This window comes from Poecilia reticulata, chromosome 16 (genome assembly GCF_904066995.2).
Source record: "Poecilia reticulata chromosome 16, P_reticulata-male-v2, whole genome shotgun sequence".
NCBI classification, from domain to species: Eukaryota; Metazoa; Chordata; class Actinopteri; order Cyprinodontiformes; family Poeciliidae; genus Poecilia; species Poecilia reticulata.
The window spans coordinates 16,351,465-16,370,986 of NC_088845.1; the positions used below are offsets into that span (position 1 = coordinate 16,351,465).

Below are 19,522 nucleotides of genomic sequence, written 5' to 3' on the forward strand. Positions count from 1 at the left end.
TCTTCACACTGAAATCCCCTCTGGGTTTATCTGCTCGCTTTAAGAACAGGATCATAAATGTGACGTCCAGCTCAACAGCCTTTGGCAAAAGCCAGAGGAAATGTTTGACCTTTCTAAAATGCAAATCCAAAATTTTAATTGCAAAAGTATTCATAACCTTTCAACTTTTTTACATTTTGTCATATTATTACACACACTTGAATGTATTAGTTCATATGACAAGACCAATCCACGACGACGCACAAAGGAAAAGACCAGGTCATGCTTTGTATTACCCTTTATGAAATAGTATTTTGTAGCAGCCAGGTTTTTTTTTTTTTTTTTGTTATCGTCTCTACCAGCTTTCCTCATCTAGAGACAGGGGCGGGTCTACTGGGGTGGCATGTGCTGGCATTTACCACCCCAAATGAGAGCCTTGCCACCCCTGTTGCCACCCCAGCTGGCGACTATGAATTCAATAAATAGTTATGGCAAATAGGACATTAAGCGCATGTCCGATTTGTTATCGGAATCTCTTTTTTCCGATAACATTGAATGCAACACAATGTAACCTGACGTCACCAGCTTGAATTTACCAAAATTAGTAACTATTGTCAAGGCCCTCTCTACCTTGAAGGCAATATTATGCGAGTAAAAATGTCAAATTTGAACAGCGCTTGTTATCTTCCCTGCGTTCAAGTTTTTTCTTCTCTTTGTGGCGTTTTTTAAATAAATGAAAGTGTGCAATACCGCCACCATCTGGCCTGGAGTGTGAACTGGAGCTAATGCCGATGATTATCAGGATTTACATCACACATCTGTAAATTGATTGGGTATTTTCTTAAAAATTACATCATGATTATCTTTTTTTTATTGTATGCAATTTTAATAAATAGTAAAAGATTATTAAGGCACTTAAAAATTCATACTTTTTAGGTACTTAAAAAGTATGCCTACAACACACTTTAAAGGTGCCTAAAAGACATACTTCTGCATATGTATTAATTAGTTTTATTTTGTAATCAGGTTACTGTGTGATGCAGACTTCTGCCCAGGTCCCTCTTGAAAATGAGATCTGGATCTCAATGGGGTTCACCTGGTTAAATAAAGAAAATTAAAAAAGGCATATTTTATTAGCCTAAAATTTACACTGAGATGTAATTTAAAACATACTGAAATTAATCATCTAAAGTAGTGTTAAGTGAATTTAAAAAAATGATATTTTGAGCATATATTTTTAAATATACACAAAATATATTTTAATTATACTTGTGAAAGTATATGATCTCAAGTATATACTTGAGATCATATAGGGACGCAGGGAAGATAACAAGCGCTGTTCAAATTCGACATTTTTACTCGCATAATATTGCCTTCAAGGTAGACTATATACTTGAGTATATGCTCAAGTATGTACTTGAGCATAAAGTAAAATATACTTTACTTTTAAATAAAAGTAAAGTAAAGTATACTTTTATTTAACATATTAAAAGTGTATTTTGGTACAATTATGTTTAAGTGTTTTTAAAGTTCTAATTTCGCAATTGGTACAAGTATACTTTTAGTATACTTCAGATATACTTATAGGTAGTACACTTAATACTTAGTATACTTTCACAAATTTAAGTATGTTTGAAATATACTAAAGTATACTTTTTTTCACCTGGGTGAACTGAGCCATAGTTTGTCATGTTTCACCTACTGGTTATTTATTATAGTTTAATTGCTAGATCAAATCACTGCAGCCTGATATTTTATTGGGGAATCAAAATAATCTTATCATTTTACTTATTTATTTTTTTATTTAAAAGTCTGGGGTGCATTTGAGTACAGCATTATTACTCAGATACCCCAAAATAAAATAGAGTGAAATCAAGCACTTTCAGAAGTAACCTGTAATAAACAAAGTCCATCTTTGTCATAGCATAAACACCAATGTTTACACTGTTTTTCAAAGCTTCCATGCAATGCATGTAAGGCACGTATTGCTCTACACCATCCATCCATCCATCCATTTTCTTGCACCCCTGTCCCTTAGTGGGGTCGGGAGGGTTGCTGTTGCCTATCTCCAGCTATCGTTTCGGGCGAGAGGCAGGGTACACCCTGGACAGGTCACCAGTCTGTCACAGGGCAACACAGAGACACACAGGACACACAACCATGCACACACACACTCACACCTAGGGGCAATTTGGTGAGGCCAATTAACCTAACTGTGGGAGGAAACCTGAGTACCCGGAGAAAACCCACGCATGCACAGGGAGAACATGCAAACTCCATGCAGAAAGACCCCAGGCCGGGAATCGAACCCAGAACCTTCTTGCTGCAAGGCAACAGCTCTACCAACTGCGCCACTGTGCAGCCTGCTCTACACCAGTGTTTCCCAATCCTGGTCCTCAAGGCACACTGACTTTTTATGTTTTAGATGTTCCCCTGCTTCAACACACCCCATTCAGATGATTTCAATTCAGCAAAACCCTGTTAATCAGCCATCAATTGCAATCATGTGTGCTGATGATGCAGGGAAGCATCTAAAACATGCAGGTCAGTGTGCCTTGAGGACCAGGGTTGGGAAACACTGCTCCACACCTATAATTAATTTGGTGTTAAGAGATGAGCGTTTTCTAAAGGTAACGAACTGCAACGAAGTATAAATCAGATTTTTACTTTTGTGTTGAATGTCTGTTATACAATATATTTACCACTAAAAACAAACAAAAAACAACACTTTTCTGCAAAATTCAGCAACTACACAATTCTTAAGTATAAAATAAGTGGTATTTCCAAAGAGCAGAAGAAATATTATGTTTTTTGATCAATAAGAATTTTTGTTGCTAGCCTGTTGCTAAGAGATCGGTGTGTTTACTGGTAACCAAGTGCTACGAAGTAAACTTAAGATTTTCACTTTTTAAAAATTTGCCAACGGCAAATGTCTTCTATCTAATCAGATAAGCATTATTTCGAAAGAGCTTATGCTTTATAAACTATATAACTTGTTGTTAGTTTGGTTTTAAGAGATAAGCGTTTTCTACTGCTAATGAACTGCAAAAAAGTATAAATCGAGATTTTTACTTTTGTGTTGAATGTTAAAATATTTAAAACTAATGACAAAAAGAATGAACTTTTCTACAAAATATACCAACTACACAATTCTTAAGTATAAAATAAGTGGTATTTCCAAAGAGCAGAAGAAATCTTATGTTTTTTGATCAATAAGAATTTTTGTTGCTAGCCTGTTGCTAAGAGATGGGTGTGTTTACTGGTAACCAAGTGCTAAGAAGTAAACAGATTTTTACTTTTGCTAAATGTACCAACAGTAAATGTCTTTTATCTAATAAGCTAGGCATTATTTCGAAATAGCTTATGTTTTATAAACTATATAACTTAACTTGGTTTTAAGAGATAAGCGTTTTCTACTGCTAACGAACTGCCACGAAGTATAAGTCGAGATTTTAACTTTTGTGTTGAATGTGTATTTTATAATATATTTACCACTATGACAAAAATAATAAACTTTTCTGCAAAATTCACCAACTACACAATTCTTGTTAAGGTAAAATAAATAGCATTTCAAAACAGCAGAAGAAATCTTATGTTTTTTGAACAATAACAATTTTTGTTGCTAATCTGTTGCTAAGAGATGAGTGTGTTTACTAGTAACCAAGTGCCACGAAGTAGACAATTAACTTTTTTTTTTTTTGCAAAAAAAACATAACATTATGTTTGCTAACATTATGTGATAAACAAAAGCAATGTTTATCACAAACATTGCTAATGTAACTAATGCTCACATTAACAGTAGCCTTTTAACTAAAATTATTTTGTTTATTTATTAACCATGTTTAGCACACTGTATGGAGGAAGTTATTGTAAGACAACATGCTAGTTATACCCCACGTGCCACTGGCTACATTTAGGCTAATGTTGAGGAAAAATGACTATTTTTAGTGTTTAACACAGTTTAAACCTTTTAGAACGAATTTCTTAAGTTTGAACAGGTTTGTGTTAGTGATTTAAAACCCGAAGAACTATTGCTGGGTTAAGCATTGAAAGTACAAAGGAGAATAGAGATCTGCAGGAGAGCCTCGACAGCAGGTCATAAATTAACATATACAGGAAGGTGGAGGACAGTATCACTTGAATTACTCTGAGAAAGGGAACTTTGGTCGGTTCACGTAACCAGGATGAGAAGTCTTCCAAACTAACATCTGACATGGTGCAAAAAAAACTGAATATAACATAAGATGTTTTAAATCACTAACATTTAATTTGTAAGACATTTTTCTTAGTTATTAATAACATGTTTTGACTAAAAATTGTATTATCCTGTTTTAGAATTAATTTAGTTAATGATGAATGTATTTGAAATTGTATTATTTCTGACTATATTAGAATCAAATGAAAATGTTTTGTTTAGTATTAGAAAATACTTAGTTTTATGGTGAATGAATGTCTTAATTCTTATTTGTTTCTAATTCCTAATTAGAAACAGGAATTGTACTTCATTATTTTCTGTTAATATTGTCTATTGCTTTTGTTTGATATCAGGACTAAACTTTGGAGATGCTGAGTGCAGAAGAACAAAATTGGGTTTTTGGAGAACTTTTCATTGAATTAAAAGTACAGTATTAAAGGTTTGTTCCTGGCAGAGCAGAAGAGAAACCAGAATTTCACAGCTACCTGTGAGGTTCCTTCATCTGTTTCTCTTGGCCCAGATGGCTGTAGAGCCGGATAGTGTTAAGAAAAGAAATTTAAAATAAGTTAGTTTTGAAATTTATCATGACTTGATTGAAATACCATAATTATAGTTTTAAAATGTATAACTTATTCTGGCCTATTGACCTTTATTTTACTGTAGTTAAAGCAGATTGTTTGTCAAGGCCTCTGATCTGCTCTTTGTCTGTCTGGAAACAATCAGTAGGAAATTCTAGCTTTTCACACTGATCTGTGAAAGCCATAAACCACCATGAATTCAGAGAGTCTGCTTCTACCTTATTTAACAAAAGGTGTTTGATCTTGTGAACAAATTGCAGGGACTTTTCTAAAGAGCCAGAGATGCCTTCCAGTTGGTCAAGTAGAGATACGCCTTATTTGAATACATTAAAGAGGAAAACACACCTACAGGTATAAAAGTTTGTGCACAAGGGAAACAATTTAGAAAAAAGCTGATTTATTTTACTTCTGCACCAGCTCTTTCTCCAAGGACGTCCTTGATATTTCTTTGTCTTCTTGTCTCAGGTAACAATGTTTGTATCTGTGTTTCTTCAGTTTCCTGTACTATCTTGTACTTTCTTCTGATTGGATTAAATTCTGTAATGCCGTGACGTCAACACGCATTGTTGTGTTTTTGTCCCCACACGTGGCCACGCGAGAGAACCCGGAATCAAAAGGAAGAATCAGAGCCAGAGTTTTGCTAAATTTAATTGTAATATAAAAATTCTTCCTTAACACTAATATCACCATTTTGGCTAATTTCAGCTTGTACACTAATTTTAACATACTGAATGGAGTAAATCCATGTTACTCTGCATGCTTGTGACTCTCCACATGCTATTTAGTACATTGTAGCTTACTTTAGCATTGAGGCTAATTTTTAGCATCAGAACTCTGGGTTCCAACTGACGGGCACGCTTTGGCAGGCCCTGTTTAAATTTCTTCAGAAATGTTGTAGTTTTAACAAACTGTTCTTGATATTGCCTAATGTTTTGTGATAACGAGTATAGTCTACAGAACAAAAACAGAAAGATTTACAGAAAGAGATGTTCAAGCAGAATCATTGCAAAGGCAGAAATGAGAAAAAAAACCCACAATTTATCTTAAACTCTTAAGAATTGGCTTTAACTCTTTTGAGTTAAAGGAATTCTGTTAAAAAGCAGAACCCGCTTTAAAAGCAGCCTTAAAATGTTCCTTTCTATGAGCACCCTATGTATCATCTGATATTGTTCAGACAGGTTCAGATCTGATATCACTTGCCTTGTTAGATCCTGTTCCCAAGTTCTCTGACGAGGCCCAGAAATTTGATAACGAGTCAGATTTCTAAGTTTTAAAATGTTATCAGAAAGGTAGAAAGTTTGCAAATTATTTTCCTTACACTTTACAGTTATGCAGCAGTTTTTGTGTTGATCTGTAGTAATCATCTTTGTTGTAAAATATCTTGAAATTTGTGGCTGCACCATTGCAAATGCTAGAAATAATTATGGGATGTGAGTACTTCTGCACATCATGGTGCTTGTTGGAGAGCCCTAAATATTGTATGTTCATGTTATTTCTCCGAGTTACTCAACATATACTGTTACAGAAACTCACAGTTTCAGTGTTGGGGTCACATTGTATTTGGGAAACGTTTGATAGTTGTGCACATAAGAAAAAAATAATGTAGTTTACTGCAAGGTAAAACATTAGTTAAAATCAAACCTACTTGAAGCTACTCAGACAAAGTGTATATATATATATATATATATATATATATATATATATATATATATATATATATATATATATATTTATAAAAAATCCCTTTTCACCCTCCCGCAGGTGGACTCTTTCATCCTCTTAGCTCGGGTCCTCTACCAGAAGCTTGGGAGCCGCAGTATCTTGGCTGTGCCTAGAACCTGTTTTAGCCACTGCTCCAGTTTGGAGGTGACCGCCCCGAGGGGCCCCGCGCTCCTTGGCCCTGTAGACGCAGGGTGAATTCTAGCAACCTGCGGCCTCTTTGCCGGGAGTACCGGACGCCAGCTGATGGTGTAGACCCGCTGATTTCTGCCAGGATCGGTTTGGTAAATGCCAGGTCGCTGACAAATAAAACTTTGGTCATTAGGGATTTATTTTCCTCTCATTTATTGGATGTTTCATTTATAACAGAATCATGGACAAGTGGTTTGGGTGACTCCAGCATTTTTAAAGAACTTGAACCGCGGAACTGCCGCTATTTTAATGCTCCAAGGATGTCGGGGTCCGGTGGTGGAATAGTGACTGTTTTTAAAAGTTGTTTTACTTGTAAGCAGTAAAACAACTGCTAGCTTTGAGATTAGCCTATCTGAACTCGGCAGCTCTCACACTGTGCTGTGTGCAGCAGTCTATCGGCCACTAAAGTACAACAAAAACTTTATAAATGACTTTTCTGATTTCATGGCTGATATCATGCCAAGGTATGACCGAGTTCTCATTGTTGGTGATTTTAATATTAATGTCTGTTGTCCTTCTTCACCTATGGCTCAGTCATTTCTTAATGCTATTGGTTCTATCGTGTTCTTAACCCTTCTACTGCTGGTCAGTTTTCATCTGTGTTTAATCAATTTATTGGTGTATAAAGTGCTTCATAAATAAAGTTGGTATGATATTATATGGTACTGTGGTCTTCACCTTCCAGGTCTTTTCCAGTTCCTCTATGAGGACCTGGTATTTCTCCAGTTTCTCATGCTCCTTTTTCCTGTTGTTGTAATCACTTGGCATTGCTACATCCACCACAACGGCTTTACTCTGTTGTTTATCCACCACCACAATGTCCAGTTGGTTCGCCATTACCATTTTGTCTGTCTGGATCTGGAAGTCCCACAGGATCTTAGCTTGGTTATTCTCCACCACCTTTGGAGAATAACCAAGAATTCCCCACTTTGATCTTCCAGTCCATATTCTGCACAGGTGTTTCTGTACACTATGCCCGCCACTTGGTTATGTCGTTCCATGTATGCTTTCCCTGCCAGCATCTTGCACCCTGCTGTTATGTGCTGAACTGTCTCAGGGGCCTCCTTGCACAACCTACACCTTGGGTCTTGTCTGGTGTGGTAGATCTGAGCCTCTATTGCTCTGGTGTTTAGGGCCTGTTCCTGTGCAGCCAGGATGAGAGTCTCTGTGCTGTCCTTGAGTCCAGCTTTTTAAAGAGGGGCCTTTATTTCCGATAAAGGTCTTTAGGATTCTCTAAAGGTTTGGTTCCCTCAATTTAGAAAACCAAAACTCAAGGAATCACCTGCCTTATTGACCTTCCTTGCGGCTTGTGTTTAGTCAGGGTGCTGGATTTGGGGTGGAACCCTCCATGCATGGTTAGTAGTTTCCAAGTCTTAACATCTGTGGTGTTTATCTCCTCCATTGGCCAGCTAGTTATTCCTCCAGGGTATCTAATTATTGGTAAGGCATAGCTGTTTATCGCACGGATCTTGTTCTTACCATTGAGCTGGTTTCTCAGGACTTGCCTTATTCGTTGGAGGTATTTGGTTGTGGCTCCTTTCTTTGTGACCTGGTCAAGGTTGCCATTTGCTTGTGGTATTCCAAGGTACTTGTAACTATCCTCAATGTCTGCTACTGTTCCTTCTGGGAATGAGACCCCTTCTGTGTGGATGACCTTCCCTCTCTTTGTAACCATCCGCCACACTTCTCTAGTCCAAATGACATTCCAATGTCAGTGCTGCAGGTCCTGGTGGTGCGGATCAGTGAGTCGATGTCTCGCTCGCTCATAGCGTACAGCTTGATGTCATCCATGTAGAGGAGGGTTAGGGTAACATGAATGGTGGCTCCATTCTTGAGTCGGTATCCGTAGCCAGTCTTGTTGATGGTTTGGCTGAGGAGGTTCAGATGCAGAACACCAGTGGACACTTGTGTAAGTGGTTTGCAGTTTGCAGTAAATATATAAAAAAAAAAAAACTGCAACTGCAAACCACTTGCACAAGTGTCAATCAAATGGGGCAGAGAAAAAAAACTCTGGAAAGAATCATAATTCTTTCCAGGAGATGCTCTGCCCCACTGCTGTTCTGCATAGGTCTGAACCCCCTCAGCCAAATCATCAACGTGAGCCATCCCATCCTTCCAAACAGACTCCAGGATGGTGGCTCATGGGATCCTCACGGTCAGAGCCGTCATGCACTCCCGCGACATCTGCCCCCGACCCAGAGTCGGTGAGGCACCTTTTGTGGGAGTGCAGCACTGCTGTGGACCTGTGGGCAAAGGACGGCTCCTTGCAATTCCCCTACTTGCCAGCAAGGGAGGTCCTCGACACGCACCTAGTGCTGCACGGGGTGAGCCACCTGAAAATAGCAAAAAAAGACTTCACAGAGATGTGGCTCACCCTAGCCACCATATGGACCTCCAGAAACTTGCTGGTGAGCAGGCGCAGGCAGATGCCCCCCTTCTCGTAGCTGTGATCCAAATGGTGGTAGCAAAAAGAAAAACATACAGAGCTACAGGTGACACGCCTGTAGTTCAAGGACACAGCCACAAAGAAGAATCACCTGTGCCTCTTTGGACGAAGGAGCCGGCGCTCCACGGACAGAGGTCCCAGCAGCAGCGGCCTGGCTCTCCGGGTGAGGCAGGTGGGGAGAAGCAATGGGGGGGAAAGCCCCTCTGACCACCATCGCTGTTTGGAAGGATGGGATGACTCCAAACCTCAAAAGAGACTGGCTACAGATACCGACTCAAGAATGCAGCCACCATAAGTCTCCTCCTCTACATGGATGGCATCAAGCTGTACGCTATGAGCGAGCGAGACATTGACTCACTGATCCGCACCACCAGGACCTGCAGCACTGACATTGGAATGTCATTTGGACTAGAGAAGTGTGGCGGATGGTTACAAAGAGAGGGAAGCTCATCCACACAGAAGGGGTCTCATTCCCAGAAGGAACAATAGCAGACATTGAGGACAGTTACAAGTACCTGGGAATACCACAAGCAAATGGCAACCTGAATGAGGTCACAAGGAAAGGAGCCACAGCCAAATACCTCCAATGAATAAAGCAAGTCCTGAGAAACCAGCAAGAACAAGATCCGTGTGATAAACAGCTATGTCTTACCAGTAATCAGATACCCTGCAGGAATAACTTGCTGGCCAAAGGAGGAGATAAAGACCACAGATGTTAAGACTCGGAAGCTACTAACCATGCATGGAGGGTTCCACCCCAAATCCAGCACCCTGACTAAACACGAGCCGCAAGGAAGGTCAATAAGGCAGGTGATTCCTTGAGTTTTGGTTTTCTAAATTGAGGGAACCAAACCGTTAGAGAATCCTAAAGACCTTTATTGGAAATAAATGCCCCTCTTAGAGGCAGAGCGACCACAAACTTGATTTATTGGATTCTGTGAAGACTTTTGCAGTCTAAAGAGGAAATCCAACCAAATTCAGGAAGAATGGATCTTAGTGGTTCCAGCACACAATCTCCTCGTCAGGCTGAATTGTTTGGAATAAAATGCTGAACATAAATATTTTGTTGATAAATTACAGGCTTAATGTGTTTAATTTTTCTTTTGTGAGTTTGAATAAATAAATAAAAAAATGTATTTCTTAAAAGGATCAATCAATTAATTAATTTTATTTATAAGGCACCCTTTCATACTAAAAGCAGCTCTAAGAGCTGTACCAACAATTAGCCCTCAGGTTTCTCTGACAAACTGTTCCACAAACAGGAGCCATAATACCGGATGAATAATAAATGACGATCACGTAAAAGTTTAAAATAAGAGCCATAAATATAAATATATATGTATAGAAAACAACAAGGAAAATGGCAAAACAAGCCCTGATCGATTTCTATTTGCTTTCTCCCTTTTCTTCTGTCTGAGCCTCGCGCGTTGCATCTGATCTCTGACCTCAACTCCTCAAACCTGTCCTCCCATGGACCGGATGATGTCCCTCCTACAAAACCAGCCAATGAAAATGATCGAGAAGGTCTGGAGGATCAAGAAGACAAAAAAGACCTCCATCACCTCCAGGGGACAACTGTCAGTCTCCTGTTGGCCATTTGGGCAGGAAACTGTGAGACTGAGCTTTAACAACCTCCGCTGGTCTGCTGTCCAGTATCGGCGTAGAGGAAGAAAAGCTGAACATGCTTCAGAGCTGTGAGAGAAGACGACTCTGAACTGTTGACGCTTGTTTCATCTGTGGACAACATGGACATTTCCTGAGGGACAATCTGGACAACCCAAAGATCCAACGCCAAAACCAGTTGGACTGACAGGAAGCCAGAGGAGAAAGACGGGGGAGGATTTGGCTGCAGCAACGCTGAGACCGAGCGTCGAGTGGGGGAGAGGGGCGAAAAGGAAGGAACAACTTGAATCCACATCAACCTCCACATCAACCACTGTAAAGGATGACCTTTCTGTAACGTCCATCTAGACCATGGCTTTAAATTTGACACAGCAACAGAGTGAGCAGCAAAACTTCACTCAAGTATCAAGTACTTCAACTTTTGACATCAAAGAGGACAACGTCCAGAGCAACAGCTAGTTTAGATGTTTCTGAAAGGCTCTCCACTCAAAGAACTATTGCTGGTCCACTGGCGAGTGACCGAAGCAGAGAGTGAAGATTTACACTGTCCTGTTATCCTTAAATATGCATTTTTATGTTTAATTTTGACCAAAGACGATGAAATCAGATGTTGCCTGGTTGTTTATAACTTGGGTTTATTTAGAATCAAAGAGGATGAAGATCACTTTGAAACTGTTTTGTTTTAATTTGAAGTGTCGGCATTGAAATCAGATGGGGCAACATTAAAATTTTACTTGTTTATTATAATGTGGGTCATATTAAAATCAAAGAGGATGAGATTACATTAAATTTTAATTAGATTTTCATAGGAGGATGACTTAATATCACCTAAATTACATTTAGGATTTAAATTTAAATTTACATTTAGGATTTAAAATTAGTGTAAAACCTACATTTTCATTAATATAAGCACCGTAAAATAAAATTATTCATAATTATCGTGTTAGGGATTATCGCGTCTAAGGATTGAAATGCATGCTCTTATTTTGCAGAGAAGAATTTGGGATTAAAATAATTACTTAATTAAACAATTAGAAGAAAACGGTTACTTAATTACTTAGAAAACAGTTTGGTATCCCGATGGTACTTTACCATTATTTCAAATTCATCCTTTTAAAGTTTTGTGAAAGATGACAAAACACATAGATGACAAGGAGAGGTTGAAGGGTAACTTTTCCTACTTAACAGAGGTGAAACGATAAAGGGATGAATGGATGAATGCCAGTGGGTTTTTCGTATCCTGTGTATATGATTTTGTTTCATCATACGGAATAATGTTTCAATGACTGAATGAATATGTAATGTCTTAAAATGTATGGGATAATTTTTCACTTCTCACTATAAAAATTGTAGAAATGTCCTTTTAAATAAGACTCATGTTGTCTCTGCCTGGCAGAGCTTTCCATCCAGAACTGCTTCATGATTGATTGTCCACAATTCATAAATAAACCTGACTGAGAGATTTTACCTGAACAGTGCTTGGTAATAGTTTTTTTCCACAACAATGGACAAAAACATTAAAGGCTCTCAAGTAAAAGGCGTGGCAGTTTTAGCTAATGTTGGACCCATGAGCAACATGCTAACATTAGCCTGCAAAGACTTTTGTGCGTCATTCTTTTTAAAGAAAAATCAACCTTTAACCATATATGTGAGTAGTAAAGGCATACACGACAGATGAAAACATACTGAAGACGAATAATTCGCCTTTAAAGAAGCTCTGCTTCTTCCAGTGTTCAAGTCCACAAACGTTCTAGAAGCTTCCCACACTTTCCTGTGCACCGCTGAGCTGAAGCATTCACTCCAGTAACAAAAATGGTCAAATCCAGTTTACTCAAAATAACGTAGTCTTGTACTTTTCTCAGGCCAAACATGTACATTACGTACATTACTTGAGTTGAATAAACAATTTAGTGAGACTTGAGTAAAGCATACGAGCCTAATTTAAGTAAGAATAGGTAAGCCAAGATACTGCGCAGAATCCTCGAGCTCCGAGGCCTCTGGTAGAGGACCGAGCTCAGAGGATGAGAGAGAGAGAGACCAAGAGAGAAGGGATATGCATATGCTGCCACCCCTGAAAAAAAATCCCTGCCCCCCTCTTCCCACCCCATAGATATTTTTCTAGATCCGCCCCTGTCTAGAGAGTAAAATCTTTGCACATTCTTCTTTCTGAAACAGCTCAAGCTCAGACAGATGGGTTGGCAGGAGCCTCTGAACAGCAGTTTTCAAGTCTGACCACAGATTCCCAATTGAATTTAGGTTTGGACAAAACCACTAAACATGCTCTGATCTAAACCTCTCCACCGTCGCTCCAGTTGCGTGTTTGAAGTTCCTGCCTGCTGGAAGTGGAGCCTCCCTCCCAGTCTTCTGCAGCCTCTGACATCCTTCCCAAAGAAATGCAGCAAAACGACATGAAACTACCTGCAACCATGATTCACCGTGGGAATGGTGTGTTCAAGGGGATTTGAGGCGTTAAGATTTTTCTCCACACATTTTTTTTTTTGTGAGTTTCAGTTTAGGTCTGATCTTCTTTCACATTTTCCATGTATCTCAGATGGCTTGTGGGAAACTACAAGTGGGAATTCTTACCTATTATTGGTTCTTTCATAAAATCCAGGTTCAAACGATTTGTAAATGTTCCCATATATTTCCCCTCCTGAGCTGTGGCTCTCTATGGTGATCAGCTAGTTTAGATTTGGAGTCTGTGGCAGTTCGTCTGTGTGTTTTATGCATCAGAATATAATGTTTCCGACAGAATGACATGACTTGTACAAGGCTTTATAAAAGCCATACCAGTTTAGCTGCAAATTATAAATTTCAGTTGTAAAGAGTGGTCTTTTTTTTTTCTCTTTTGTGTTCTATAAATATGGGAAGGACTCAGTCAACTAGCACCTTTCTACAGAAGATGCAATTTTTTCGTTTGTACAACTTTGACAAATTTAGAAACAGAGCTAAAACCCCAATACTGATTCTTTATTTTGTATACAAAAACATTAGTCATGTTTATAACTTTGTGCAGGTTAAAAATCAGAAAAGGTTTGACAGGCAAGAAGGCTTTATGAAGCCTTTTTGTCTGTTAAGGAATGTATTTTACTCCTCCTGTTTGGATGTGGGCTGTTGCTTTGTTGCCGTGTTTAATTTGCAAAAGATTGTCTATTAACACTAAGTAAGAAAAAACCCAGTAAGCAGAATCCAGCGTTCTGTCAACTCTGCCTATCGGCTCCCCTTCCTGCAGTCAGGCGCAGGGTTAATGGAGGTGAGTGGTTAATGTGAGTTGAGACTCTTTCTGGCACACAGCTCTGATGAGGTTCGACTCGAGTCAAGGAGGAGGAGAGGAAGGTAAGAGACCCAGGAGATGGAGGACACAGAGAGGGTGCTGACATTTGAACCCTGTGATGATAACTTGAGGAGGGGAGCAGAGGAGAGAGGGAAAGCGAAGAGGGGGAGGGGATTGAAAATTTACACACTGGACAATGAGAGGAAGGATTTTAACTCAGTTTTCATGGCTACAGAAAAGAAACGTTTGTGATGGACGGAATCAGAACAAATTGTAAACTCCTGTGTTCTTTTCTATGTTTCCAGGTAAAAAAAGAGTAAAAAAAAAAAAAAAAAAACACTACACCCTCACTCCTCCATCTCAGCGCCTCGGCTTTCCCCCCCACTTCTTTATGCACACGTCATGCTGCTGCTATTATTACATACTGCGCTGGATAGTCGCTGGGCTACGGATGCATCATCAGATCTGTCTGCTCTGCTGCTGGTCTCTTCCAGCAGCCCGTGCATTTTCAGAAGGCAGAGTTAAACGACGGAGCCGAGCAGCCACACAACGTGATATGGCACTCATCGGAGCAGCTCAGGAAACCATAATGGCTGGTAATGCAGTCGGATAAAAGACAATGACTCACTGCCAAGCCGATCCACATGCAGCCACGAGGAGTTAAATCAGAGTAACACTCAGGCGAGCCGACAGCATCGGCAAAGACTTGTCATCACAGGCCATGTGTTGGCCGAGCAATTAGCCGGAGGAAATTTACATGGCACCAAGAAGCAGCTTATCAGAAAATCAGCTAACTCAGGAGGCAAGAGAGACAGCAAAGCTGCAGGTTCTTAAAGCTGAACGTAAAGAATAAAGGTTTTATTCATTTGAACAAAAGATATATTGAAATATTTAATATAAACTGCAAATATAATCAAAGGAACGATAGGAATGTATTATGAAAGTAGGTCTCTTCTCCACATCACAAATAGTAACAATTCGATTTGAAATAAAAAAATGACGCATCTAGTCACTAAAAGAATTATTAGTTAAACTGATACAGTTAATAGCAATACAATGCTTTTTTGTTTTGGAAGGAACAGGGAAGATGGTGAGAAGTAACGAGAAGACAGCGGCGGTCCTAGAAGAAAATCTTTTGCACAGACCACAAAGAATTGAAATGGCCAAATAACTAAGTGAAGTGGCTTAGTCAAAGTCCAGACCTAAACAAACCTACGTGAAATCTGTAACGAACCTTGAAAGTTGATGTTCACAGATATTTGATGCAATCTGTGTTACGATCCAAAGGTAGATGGACTAGTTTCATTTATGTTCCTGTTTTGTTTATTGTTTATTTGCTGATATGTTTTAGTTTACCCTTTATGCTACTTCACTGTTTTTCAGCATTTGTGCTTTGGAGTTGTTACTTTAGATTAGTCTTCTTCTTTGTTTACTGTTCATATTGGTTTCAGGTCTCTTCTCCCCTTGTCTTTCTCTCTGCTTTGTTCATATTCCGCCTTTCCGTCTCCCTGGTATCTTGCTCCTCTGCCCAGCAGCTTCACATCTCTTAGTTCCCCAGCTGCCTCCGTTTACCTCTGATTCGTCCCTCTGCTTCCTTGCCACTCACTTCACTTCCTCAGTATATTTCTGCTCCCTGGTTTCCTTTGTTTCCTATCTCCATGTCATCCCACACCATCACTGTTTCACCTTTTGTAAGTATTTTTCTTACCTTCCTTAAATTATTAATTCCATGACAATCCCATTCTCCTGCCTACAACTTTGACAATCTGACTTAGATTTCAGCCTCTAGATGTTGGTAGACACGTTGGAAGACTCTGCAGTGAAAGGTAGTTGCACAAAATATGAACTCAGAGGAGGCGACCACAACCAGGTGTCAAGCGTTTCTGATTTTAATTTGTAAAAAAAGAAAAACAACCACATTGTGGTTGTAAATGTCTTACCACTCAAAAATGTTTTTTAATGTTTGGAAACTGCAATATTTTGATGGGTAATGCTTCTCTGGTATTTAGGTTGTGAATAGTCTATCCATTTGCTTTTGGCCATTTTACGCAGCTGACTGACCGCTACAGATCGGGATTGGGCAGAGCAACACTTTCCTGTGTCCTCTCACCAACACGAATTTGAAGTGGAATACTGGTCTAATGCAGCTTTTTTTAGAAGGGGTTAAAACAGTGATGTTCCAAATTAAAAAAAAAGAAAAGGAAAACAAAGATAATACTTGAAACTGAAAAAACCCCATGCCCATATACAGTCTAAAGGACTGGAAAAGAGTTGTGAAAATGTAATACTTACACTCTGGTCATCATCTTCGCTCTTCATGTGGTTGGCGATGAAGCGAACTCCTTCCACCGCCTCATCGAATCCTGGACAGGCTTGAGCCAGCAAAGCCTGAGTCAAAGCCGGACCTCCAGCCGCCTGCTTCCCCCGGGGCAGGTTTCCAGACCCGCCCTCCCGGCCCTCCCTCACTCTGTTCAGACCGTCCGTTGATCCCCCTCCGGCGCCCACCAGTTCCCCTCCAAACTGTTTGACGGACGCCCGGTTCACGTAGCACGTGCAAGGGTCCCCGTCGTCCTTCCCGAAAACAGACGATGAGGTCGCCCCTCCATTCCCGCCGCCGCCGCCGAGCCCGAGGCCGACCATCAGGGCCGCCGGCTCCCCGCTGCGCCCGCCCTCCTTCTGCTCCTGCGCTCGCCTCTGCTGGCGTAGCCGCTGGCGCTCGCTGCTGTTCCTGGGCTGTCGCATGAAGAGCAGGGCGGGAAGCTTGTTGAGGAACACCAGTTTAACCCAGGGAGGCATGGTGTGCGTGGTGGGCGAGCGGTGGTGGACGTTGAGCACGCACACGCTGGTAACTATGGAAAAAGTGACCAGGACCATGGTGAACATCAGGTACTTCCCTACCAGAGGAACGTCCAGGGAAGTTGGCGGGACGATCTTGGAGATCAGCAGGAGGAAGACGGTGAGCGCGAGCAGCACAGAGATGCACAGCGTCATCTTCTCTCCGCAGTCGGACGGCAGGTAGAAGACCAGGATGGCCAGTGAGGTGATGAGCACGCAAGGGATGATGAGGTTGATGGTGTAAAACAGCGGCTTCCTGCGAATGATGAAGTCGTACGTGATGTCCACGTAGGTGGGGTCGCCCGGGTTCTCGTTTCGTCGACCCGGCAGGGCGATGATGTCCCATTCCCCGCTGGGCGTGAAGTCATCCATGCTGGCCACGTCGGCGCGAAGCACGAGGTCTATTTCTGTGCGGTCGTAGGTCCAGGAACGAAACCTCAGCGTGCAGTTCTGCTGGTCGAAAGGGAAGTGCTTCACCTCGATCTTACAGGCCGATTTATAGATGGCTGGAGGCAACCAGAAGATGCTGCCATCGTAGGACACCACCGCGTTAGAGTAGAAGGACACCTCATAGACCCCGTCCGCACTGCGGGACAGGAAGGAGGAGACAATTCAGGTACAAGTAGCTTTTATATTTACACTGGTTATCTTTGTCTCAGATAGAACCGGCCAACTCTGTTCTCGAGTCTATGCATAAAAATCTTTAGTTAATCAATGTTATAGACAAGATTATACCAGCTGTTGTCTACTCATAATTGCTCCACATGACTCCTCCACTTCAAAAGAATAACATTTTCATCATTTTTGAGTGAACTGATGGGCGGAGAAGAGCAACACATTTCTCATTTTAAAGCAAAACACAAACAGAGAAGCACTCTCAGATGAAAATTTTAATTTATATATTTTTTATGCTTCACACAAGTTCCTGGATATTTAAAGAAAATGGTAAAGGTATTAAATGAATAGATGGTTCAGACAGGAAACAAAGTTCATTGATGCTTAAGACAAACTCTTTCGTTTGGAGTGACCTAAAAACATTTAAACTCAGATTTGGGGGATAAATGTGATGCAAGAAAAGTAACCAGCAGTTATTTTTCCTGTTCTGTCAAGAGTTTTAACTCAAAAAATGATTCTGAATTTGCAAACAATATCTCTGATGCTGTTATACAATGAAATAATCCCTTTGCTCAAGAAAGCGACAGCAGCTGAGAATTGGGGATTGGCGTGCTGGCCTGGGGTCCATGGGATTATCGGGATCACTTTATCCAGAGTGAGGTGGGTCAGTGATCTTTTAATCATCACTACAGTAACGAAAGAAGAGAAGGTCACACAGATCCCTGTTCTCTGATGAGCTGATTTGCAAACCATAGGCTGACACGGAGTTTCCATTACACCGAGACGAGCCGACTGCGACATCCGGAACGTCTTCAGACGTGCAAGCAAACCCTCTTCAGGCGCATGGGTTTTGACGATGAATGAAATCTGATGAGGTTCGTTTCACCCGCAGCAAAGCTGCTCTAATGCACTGCGCATGATTATCAATCTATGTCAGGAAAAAAATGCAGTGTTTTCCTTCCTCTTCCCACTTGGATTACTCTGAGATGTAGCCACAGTAAACACGTCTCATCGATATATTATAGAAACGCAAATTCACTGTCCACTCATAAGATATGAGAATGTATGTATTCTTCAACTGTCTTTGTACACTTCAATATGTTCTGGCTTTATGAAAGCCTTTACAACACAGCTGCAGCTTAAGGTAAATATTAGACGACACAGAGCCATAGAAAAAAAATATAGCAAAACATCTTTAGGAATATATAGTGCCCTTGTGTAGCTCCTGTGTGAAACCCATTTTTTGCTGCAGTTTCAGCTATAAACATTTAGAGGTATTTCTCTACCAGCTACCACAAAAAACAAAAAAACAACTAACTTTCTTTTTTCTCCATTTCTCTTCTTTGGACTTTATATTCGGCCCAGTCTCAAGTCTGTGGAGACTCAATTAGCTTTTCTGGTAACACTTTATTTGAAGGGGGGTGAATAAGACTGACATGACACTGTCATAAACATGACATAACACATGTCATGAACATGAATAAGCCTTCATGAATATTTATGACTGTTGTCATAAAGCGTCATTTGGTAAATTATGACACTTTTAATACAAAGTTGACATTTTTCAAAATGTCTGTTATGACAACTTGACATTAACCAAGAAATTATTACTGTTTAAACTTTACCTTTAATAACATAAAGTTATCTAATTTTTAAAGTAGAATCAGTAATACTTTTATAACACATTTATAACAGTAATGATTTATTGGTTAATGTCAAGTTGTCATAACAAAGACATTTTGAATCGTTGACCTCTCCAGGGTCATCCTCACTTGCTTGTTCAACTATGCTCTCTATCAAACTTATGCATTGGACCAGATGTAGGCTGACACTGAACTACACAGAGATGGACTCCGAAGGCAATCGGGTGCATTGGACTTTATTTAGGGGTAACACCGAAAAGGGGCCCAAATGTTAAGCCTTCTTTTCTGAAGCTTGTTATAACGTGACAATATGTGCAACGTTTTGAGGAGTGTGAATACTTTTACATGATCGCATATGACATCTGCTGCATGTCTGCTCCTCCACAGCACGTCAGTGTGCAGCGAAGATGATTGAATCTTTCG

At 40.2% G+C, this 19,522-nt stretch overlaps 1 protein-coding gene across 1 annotated transcript in view; it reads right to left on the reverse strand.

The window, feature by feature from the left end:
- chrnb2 (cholinergic receptor, nicotinic, beta 2) overlaps positions 1-19,522 on the reverse strand; it is a 38,372-nt gene that overhangs the window by 3,604 nt on the left and 15,246 nt on the right. The window contains exon 5 of the mRNA XM_008431704.3: positions 16,299-17,427. Coding sequence (XP_008429926.1) covers positions 16,299-17,427 — 1,129 coding nt within the window. The remainder of the gene's footprint in view (positions 1-16,298; positions 17,428-19,522) is intronic.